This window comes from Salvelinus sp. IW2-2015, linkage group LG4q.1:29, assembly GCF_002910315.2.
Source record: "Salvelinus sp. IW2-2015 linkage group LG4q.1:29, ASM291031v2, whole genome shotgun sequence".
NCBI classification, from domain to species: domain Eukaryota; kingdom Metazoa; phylum Chordata; class Actinopteri; order Salmoniformes; family Salmonidae; genus Salvelinus; species Salvelinus sp. IW2-2015.
The window spans coordinates 3870561-3880094 of record NC_036842.1 but is presented as its reverse complement, the minus strand read 5'-3'; the positions used below and the strand labels follow the sequence as shown (position 1 = coordinate 3880094).

Sequence of the window (9534 nt, the reverse complement as noted above, 5' to 3'; positions counted from 1 at the left end):
CAGTCAGAGAAGGGGCGCGCTGAGCTGCACTGTCTGGCACAATGACGCAGCCATTCCCTCCGCCCTGGTTAGGACGAGACAGGAGAGACAGGGGCACTGCCGCCGATGTCCCCCATGCAGCCCTCTCTGTCTCTCCCCCCTCCCCCACGCCAAGAAGACAATGCGGCCAGGCTGTCTTTCATACGTCAGTGTGAGCCTGTGCGAGTCACAGGCTTGGGAGGCAGAGAAATAATCTCAAACATACATTTTATTCTGGTGAAACTATTAAAAAAGGCCACGAGGAAATGCCAGCTAGCAAGTGTTTTACTTCTGAGGAAGTGAGGAAAGGAGTTTATATATTTTCATATTAGTTATATAACCTACGCAGCAGTAACTATGGGGGGTGTAAATGACAATAGGCCACACAGAGTGCATTCTCTCTGCTATCCCCTGCCTCCAAGATCCATGATCCACGGAACATGTTAATTCTTCTATTTCTTTATGTGATCACAAACAGACCATGGCTCCTTTTTGCCCCAAACCCATCCAAACCTCGCCAATTCACTACTAATCTAATCCTCTCTGCCTCTTTTCACTGCAAATCCATTGTGTTCTCCATTGTCAGCTATCCATGTGTGACATAGCTGCACGTCCATGGCAGTATATCACAGAATGTATCACATCTGATTCATCAAATAGCAGCATCAATTGTGTTGTGTCTATGTGGGTTCAATGCACCACCATCAAACGCATCTGATCAAATGTGTTGATGAGATATGTGAAGTTGGCTTGAGATACGTGAGCGTGCGTTTGCAATGTTGTGGTAAACCAGGACCCATATTCATAAAGCGTATCAGAGGAGGAGTGCTGATCTTGGATCAGGTTACAATGTCCATGTAATCTTATTCATTGTAATCTAAAAGGCAAAATTGATCTTAGATTAGCTTTATGAATACGGGCCTAGGTTATGTACTGGTCTGGGATCAGTGCCAGTGTGTTATGACGGGATGGTGGTAACAGCTGAGGAAGAACTCAAGCAAGCCTAGCAAATGTGAAGTGACATCACACTGATGGGTTAATACTAATATGGTAATACTTAGCTATCAGAATCTATGGGGACTCCTTGTAGCCGCCCCTCCTGTCACAGGCACGCCACATGCGACACACATGGTCTGAACCATTGCTCTCCAGTAGGAAATGACTGTGTCACTCTATAATATTGTTAAAACTAGTCTGCAAATATGTAATTAGTTTGGTCTGGCCCTGTAAACCAAGTGTTACATGAGGTGTTCACAATTTTACGATTGGAAGCATTGAGTTGTGAGGAGAGCCGGGACTGTTCCACCGGCTACGAAACCCCAATTTAAATCTTGCCCGTATATAATTATAGGTCCCTAAAAGGATTGTGCTTGTTTAGCCCTAGAGGATGTCTTGTTCACTCCCCTTGACATCAGACAGTCTGTGATCTTCTTTTCTCTGGACATCAGTCAGTCTGCAGTCTACGTTTCCCTCGCTTTCTGAACCAACCCCCCCCAGCATCCTCACCCATCCACCCAGCCTCTACTCCTGGACTTTCTCATTACCACATGAATGGCGCCTGGAAAGGGCCACCACAGCCTTGGACGCTAACAGAAGGCAGGAGATTTGCAATTCAATCTCCCCCACCCATATCGGGACAGGGCTGTCACCAATGACAGAGAGGACAGGGGGGGGGGTTGCGCCTTTGACATGGCGCGCACACACACACACACACACACCTACTACTACTTCAACCACCCATCTTTCGCAAAACATAAAGTATGAGTTTTCTCATTTTGTTGTGTTGTTATGAGACAGTTAGTCAGATATTGTTACCTTCATTCAACTAGTAGGCTATTAGAAATGCCCCTAAACAAAAAGGCAAAGAAAAAAAGCATATTTCAGACTTACATCTTCATTTTCAACAGACAATGTTGGGATAGGCAACAATAAATGTAACACTAGAAGTGTATTATTTGGGATTGAAAGCTTTTTTCAAAGAGGAGAAGATCATTGGACAGCGTCACTTACAGCGCTGGTGTGTTAACTTCCTGCTTCCGACGACAACAATATGGCGGCGCCCATAGCGATACACCTGGAGTTTGGGTTGGTATAAAATACGTTTTTGTTAGTTTGACACATCCTTTGAACATTTTCAAACACATTTAACAAGACGTCGTCTGTTCCCAGTCGTCGTCTTACTTTCAAAAGGCAGAAAATACATTGTTGCTTTTAACTATCGCAAATGTGTCGCTAGCGCCACAGTGCATGAGATAATGACTCGTGCAGTCGCAAACTAACGTTGACGCTAAACCAATGCATGACTATAGTTTAAAAAACTAATGTTAGTTATCTACCTAGCTAGGTTGCTGCGTTTAGGAATGGATTATCATGAATTACTAGCTTTGTTCTGGTTCATCGCGCGACGACAATAAATAGTTGCCTCTGCTTTTATTTTTAATTTTTTTACAATTAATGTACTTTCGCAACTCACCAAGTAAAGATGTTGCTAGAGTGCTGGGTGTAAATCAAAAACATTTTAAGAGTGTAGGGTGTATGTCAACAGATTAGCTCCGGTACTCATATACATCGGATTTTTATATCTGCCGCAAGCGCGTGGACCAGAGCTAGTCTGTCCGTAACAAAAGGTCTCAAAAGTCGATCATTTCGTATTTTTGAGAAATTACACCCTGAGCAGACAGACAAGTTATCTAACACTCTAGCAACTGTGCAGTAATACGAAGGAAAATTAAAGAAACATTTCTGGACAGGTACCTCAAGGTTGTTGTCACAAGCTAGTGCAAGATTCAACTGAGGGCATCACTTCTCTAATTACAGTGTTGCATTCTGTAAAAGAATACTGCTTCACAGTGTGTGAAACACTGCACTAAGAAAAGGCATGTGATTGTAGCCTTAAAGCATTTATTCTGTCCTGACTGGGCTGCCATGAGATCACAACATTTGTCTGTCATATAGGGAGAGGGATGAATACTTTAAGATGTTGTAGGAGATGAGAGAAGTAGTGTTTGAGACTGAGAGAACTGGTTGACCCCAGTGAGGGAGTGTTCCAGTAGGCATACAGGCACTTTGCTCAATCGTATAGGATAAATGCAGTTCTCTGTCATAGACTATATAGGATATGGATGAATGCTTTTAAAATGTTGTAGTCGATGAGCGAACACAGTGTTTGCTTGAAACTCGTTGAACCCAGAGAGTGAGTGATTCATTACTAGGCGTGCTTCTCTCGCTCGATCTCTCTTTGCATAGATATACTGGGCTCTAGGCCAGCTCAGCACCAGAGCATCTGAATGACAACTCTGCGTTCTCCGGGCGATGTGAGCTCTCTTTATAATGACCCGGCCTGCACCTGCAGCAGCCAGACACACACACGCACAGTCTATCTTTGCTTCCATCTCTCTCTGATCTGTCCCCTTTCTATCTCTTGGGCTCTCACCCTATCTTTGCACTTGACTCTCTCTCTCTTTCTATCTCTTGCGCGCTCATATGTTTAAATAGTTTATTTCACTTGCTCTGGCCTTTTTGCGTATTAACAGTTAACATTAAACACACAGAACAGTTTCAATAGAGAAAGACGTTTGAAATGTTATTAACTCTCCTCTATCTGCCACGCAGGGAGAGAGGCGACTAATGTTTGTCTCATGCTGGCAGGCTAGTCACTGCTGGTCTGTTTACTAGGATGTGTTCACTACCTGCTTACTATACGGGTTGACGGTAGAGCTGGGCGATTTATCAAATAAATGTTGTTTGTCGCAAGGCAAAATGTGTCACCGTGTACCGTTGTCAGCATTTTAGCCACAGACTGTTATGTGTTAGCTATCTAGTCTGTGTTTTATCAATGTGCGATGAACATAGAGACGCGCGTGCACATAAGGAATTAGCAACTCGTTCTCCACTTGATTTCGACGTCTGAACAAAGTGGACAGGCAAGCATGCTGTTCAAACAGGTGGAGACGGACAGGTGGGTGTGTTCATTGCAGATCAACTGGTTCTGCCTTGTTAGCTACGAAATAGATCAGAGTTGGCTAAACTTGAAATATAAATGTTAGCTGGCTACTCACTAGCACGTGGGCTTGTTCTTGAGATGTTGTTTATGTGACCTGTGTTCATTTTTCTATAATGCCCGCTAAAAGAAGTAGGTCATTATTGGTGGCGGACTGCATGGTTCTGGTTACATTTGTAACAAAAAGCATTTTCATGGACAGACTTGAAAGCCAGATCAGTCATTATTGCAAAAAAAAAAAAAAGTAGGTTAAACTATTTTGTTGAAATAATTAGTGGTTGTGGAATGCTTTTATTTAGCTTTAGGTATAATTTTGCAAGTTTTGAATTCATTAGATTATTGCTGACTGTTTAAATGCAGTGTAGTAAGCTTTAATTGTGCAACTAAGCTTATATATATATACTAAATGGCCAAAAGTATGTGGACACCCTTTCAAATGAGCCGCACCCGTTGCTGACATAAAAATGGCCCGTACTGAATGGCTCGGTGACTTTCAACGTGGCACCGTCATAGGATGCCACCGTTCCAACAAGTCAGTTCATCAAATTTATGCCCTGCTAGAGCTGCCCCGGTCAACTGTAACTACTGTTATTGTGAAGTGGAAACGTCTAGGAGTAACAACTGCTCAGCTGCGAAGTGGTAGGCCACATAAGCTCACAGAACGGGACCACCGAGTGCTGAAGCGCGTAGCGTGTAAACATCTTCTGTCCTCGGTTGCAACACTCATTACCGAGTTCCAAACTGCCTCTGGAATCAACGTCAGCACAATAACTGTTCGCCGGGAGCTTCATGAAATGGGTTTCCATGGCCGAGCAGCCGCACACAAGCCTAAGATCACCATGCGCAATGCCAAGGGTCGGCTGGAGTGGTGTCAAGCTCGCCGCCATTGGACTCTGGAGCAGTGGAAACCCGTTCTCTGGAGTGATGAATCATGCTTCACCATCTCACGCTACCTGCTCGAATGCATAGTACCAACTGTAAAATTTGGTGGAGGAATAATGGTCTGGGGCTGTTTTTCATGGTTCGGGCTAGGTCCCTTAGTTCCAGTGAAGGGAAATCTTAACGCTACAGCATACAATGACATTCTAGACAGTTCTGTGCTGCCAACTTTGTGGCAACAGTTTGGTGAAGGCCCTTTCCTGTTTCAGCATGACAATGCTCCCGTGCACAAAGCGAGGTCCGTACAGAAATGGTTTGTCGAGATCGGTGTGGAAGAACTTGACTGGCCTGCACAGAGCCCTGACCTCAACCCCATCAAACACCTTTCGGATGAATTAGAATGCAGACTTCGAGCCAGGCCTAATCGCCCAACATCAGTGCCTGACCTCCCTAATGCTCTTGTGGCTGAATGGAAGCAAGTCCCCGCATCAATGTTCCAACATCTAGTAGAAAGCCTTCCCAGAAGAGTGGAGGCTGTTGTAGCGTCAAATGGGGGACCAACTATATATTAATGCCCATGATTTTGGAATGAGATGTTCGACGAACAGGTGTCCACATTCTTTTGGTCATGTAGTGTATATTGTGAATAAGTTTGAAAAAATCGAGATATGAGGGGAGGTTACCAAGAACCCAATGGTCACTCTGACAAAGCTTCAGAGTTCCTCTGTGGAGATGGGAGAACCTTCCAGAAGGATAACCATCTCTGCAGCACTCCACCAAACAGGCCTTTATGGTGGAGTGGCCAGACGGAAGCCACTCCTCCATAAAAAGCACATGACAGCCCGCTTGGAGTTTGCCAAAAGGCACCTAAAAGACTGAGACCATGAGAAACAAGATTCTCTGGTCTGATGAAACCAAGATTGAATTATTTGGCCTGAATGCCAAACGTCACGTCTGGAGGAAACCTGGCACCATCCTTACGGTGAAGCATGGTCGCAGCATCATGCTGTGGGGATGTTTTTCAGCGGTAAGGACTGGGAGACTAGTCAGGAAATCCTTGTGAAAACCTGCTCCAGAGCGCTCAGGACCTCAGACAGGGGTGAACGTTCACCTTCCAACAGGACAACAACCCTAAGCACACCACCAAGACAACGCAGGAGTGGCTTCGGGACAAGTCTCTGAAAGTCCTTGAGTGGCCCAGACAGAGCCCAGACTTGAACCCGATCAAACATCTCTGGAGAGACCTGAAAATAGCTGTACAGCGATACTCTCCATCCAACCATCCGAACTCCCCAAATACTGGTGTGCCAAGCTTATAGCGACATACCCAAGAAGACTGGAGGTTGTAATCGCTGCCAAAGGTGCTTCAACAAAGTACTGAGTAAAGGGTCTGAATACTTAAGTAAATGTGATATTTCATTTTTATTTGTTTATTTTTTATTAGCAAAAAACGTTCCAACTGTTTTTGCTTTGTCATTATGGGGTATTGTGTGTAGATTGAGGATTATTATATTATTTTTTTAAATAAGGCTGTAACGTAACAAAATGTGGGAAAAGTCAAGGGATCTGAATACTTTCCGAATGCACTGTTTATTTATTTTTATTTTATTTTATTTATTTTACCGTTATTTTACCAGGTAAGTTGACTGAGAACACGTTCTCATTTGCAGCAACGACCTGGGGAATAGTTACAGGGGAGAGGAGGGGGATGAATGAGCCAATTGTAAACTGGGGATTATTAGGTGACCGTGATGGTTGAGGGCCAGATTGGGAATTTAGCCAGGACACCGGGGTTAACACCCCTACTCTTACGATAAGTGCCATGGGATCTTTAATGGCCTCAGAGAGTCAGGACACCCGTTTAACGTCCCATCCGAAAGACGGCACCCTACACAGAGCAGTGTCCCCAATCACTGCCCTGGGGCATTGGGCTCTTTGTTTAGACCAGAGGAAAGAGTGCCTCCTACTGGCCCTCCAACACCACTTCCAGCAGCACCTGGTCTCCCATCCAGGGACTGACTTATAGCCTAGTCCCTCGCAAATAGATGGTCCCCTTATAGTCCCTATTCTTGGGTGGTGGCTGTCAGTTGCCTCTCGGATGTCTGTCTCTGTCCTTGTTGAGGGAGGCCAGTGGGACCTGTTGTAATGGTCTGAAGTGGAGGCTCACAGCTGTGATATGATATGCGTCCACTCGTGCTTTATTGAATTGTCTCCGCTGGCGTCCGATGCCACACACTAGTTCACCGCAGGGGAGCCCCATCTCCCTGTTCTTCAGTGTCTCACCTCTCTCCCCATCTCCATTCTTCCCCTTTTTCCTTACCATATCTTCTACTATTCTTCAGTGTCTCTAGTCTCCACAGCCTGTTCTCCTTTCCTCGGGGATTAACTCGCCGCCATGCCCTCTAATTCCAGATTATGTTAATCTAATACCACCCTGGCTGCACTTTTTATTTACCAATTCAATATGACACTGCAAAGTTACTCTACCAACCTATGTAATAACTACGGAACAGATATGTCATTAAATGCCCTTTACTTCCTAGGGGAGGGGCGGAGCTACTGTTTGGCAGTGTGAAGGAGCATCATGTGACCCTGCCCAACCAATCAGCACCCTGTGAGTACAACTTGTTTATCAACATTGTTGTTGATCAATTGTCAATGAATATTTACTCTCATTTACTATATATTTTTAAGAGACATTACTTGAAGCCAAGGATAGGCCCTGATTATGCAGTACAGACTGATTCTGCACAGTTCTGTTTTAAAACAGACCACTAACTGAATTCAGTTTAAATTCAGTGACTGAAGGATGATGGAGGTGTGGTATTTCTGCCTCCTCTGATTGCCTCCCCTCCCCCCTCTTAATTGATCCCAAGAAAATAGCCTTTCTCTTCCATTGTGACGAAACAAAACTCAACAGTCACGTGCATAGATGACTTCATTAGTTCAGTACATCTCCTCTAACGCCGGCTAAAAGGGAGGAGGGGGTTGTGCGTCAGCCGCTCTTATGGCCCCTACTCAGCGGGAGCTAATGTGCAGAGACAAAACCCCCAGTACAAATCATACTAAATCGTGCTGCTCTATCTTTCTGCTCTCTCTCTTGTTCCTGCATCCATCTCCCTCTCCCACCACTGTTGTCCTTGCGTCTGCCCTCTCCCTTCTCTCCCCCTTCCTCCCTCCATCACTCTCTCTCTGACCTCTCTCAGCCCTTGTTCACATGGTGCCTGGACAGCTGTTGAGCCGGCCATGCTAGCCAGTGGCCTGCCTGCCTATGCCTTGTATGGTTGGCCTTGCCCTCAGTCCCCCCCAACACCTCCACCTCCTTCTCCATTGAAAATCGGGTATAAAACAGTCCACTCACCCCCTCACTCTCCTCTCTCATTCCAGTCTTCCTCAGTAACCATTGGTTTGGAGCCCCTCCTTCTTCCCTCTCCAGCACCACCAACATCTGTGAGCCACCCGGGCTTGACCATTTCCTCCTAACTGCGCCATTATTAGGCCTCATTCACTTGTAAATGCAGCCAGCGCTACTGTTGTGGGTCTTCCATCCACAACGCAGAGTCAGGGAGGAAAGGAGAGGTAGGGGTGGCTGTGGAGGAGAAGGAAAGAAGGGGGCCAGGAAGGGTGTTTGGGTATTGGGGACAATTGTGACAAAGCCTCCAAGTTCTTTTTGTGTAAAATCATTTTGGGGGGTTGGCGGGATGGACGGTGCCCTGTTTCCTCTTCTATCCGTCTATTCCTGTGCTCCTGGTGGAAATAGGGGGTGAAAGTAGGTAGAATGGAGGACATAGGTCTCCTAAAATGCCTAGCTCATCCCCAGAGGAAGAGGCCTACAGCAGTGGAACTGCAGCTCAACACACTCAACTGGTTTTACTCCTTTCATTCATAGTACGCACCTCGGAGCCACCTCCTGTGATTTACTCCTTTCATTCATAGTAACGACCTCAGAGCCATCTCCTGTGATTTACTCCTTTCATTCATAGTACAGCACCTCGAGCACTCTCTGTGATTTACTCCTTTCATTCATAGTACAGCACCTCGGAGCCATCTCCTGTGATTTACTCCTTTCATTCATAGTACAGCACCTCGAGCCATCTCCTGTGATTTACTCCTTTCATTCATAGTACAGCACCTCGGAGCCATCTCCTGTGATTTACTCCTTTCATTCATAGTACAGCACTCGGAGCATCTCCTGTGATTTACTCCTTCATTCATAGTACAGCACTCGGAGCCATCTCCTGTGATTTACTCCTTTCATTCATAGTACAGCACCTCGGAGCCATCTCCTGTGATTTACCTCTTTCATTCATAGTACAGCACCTGGAGCCATCTCCTGTGATTTACTCCTTTCATTCATAGTACAGCACCTCGGAGCCATCTCCTGTGATTTACTCCTTTCATTCATAGTACAGCACCTCGGAGCCATCTCCTGTGATTTACTCCTTTCATTCATAGTACAGCACCTCGGAGCCATCTCCTGTGATTTACTCCTTTCATTCATAGTACGCACCTCAGAGCCATCTCTGTGATTTACTCCTTTCATTCATAGTACAGCACCTCGGAGCCATCTCCTGTGATTTACTCCTTTCTTTCATAGTACAGCACCTCGGAGCCACCTCCTGTGATTTACCCTTTCA

The 9534-nt window shown here is 45.5% G+C and overlaps 1 protein-coding gene across 1 annotated transcript in view; it reads left to right on the top strand.

The window, feature by feature from the left end:
• The first annotated feature begins 1994 nt into the window (after positions 1-1994).
• Positions 1995-9534, top strand: part of urm1 (ubiquitin related modifier 1) — a 14472-nt gene continuing 6932 nt past the window's right edge. The window contains exons 1-2 of the mRNA XM_023983410.2: positions 1995-2103; positions 7441-7511. Of these exons, the coding sequence (XP_023839178.1) occupies positions 2069-2103; positions 7441-7511 (106 nt within the window). The 5' untranslated portion in view covers positions 1995-2068. The remainder of the gene's footprint in view (positions 2104-7440; positions 7512-9534) is intronic.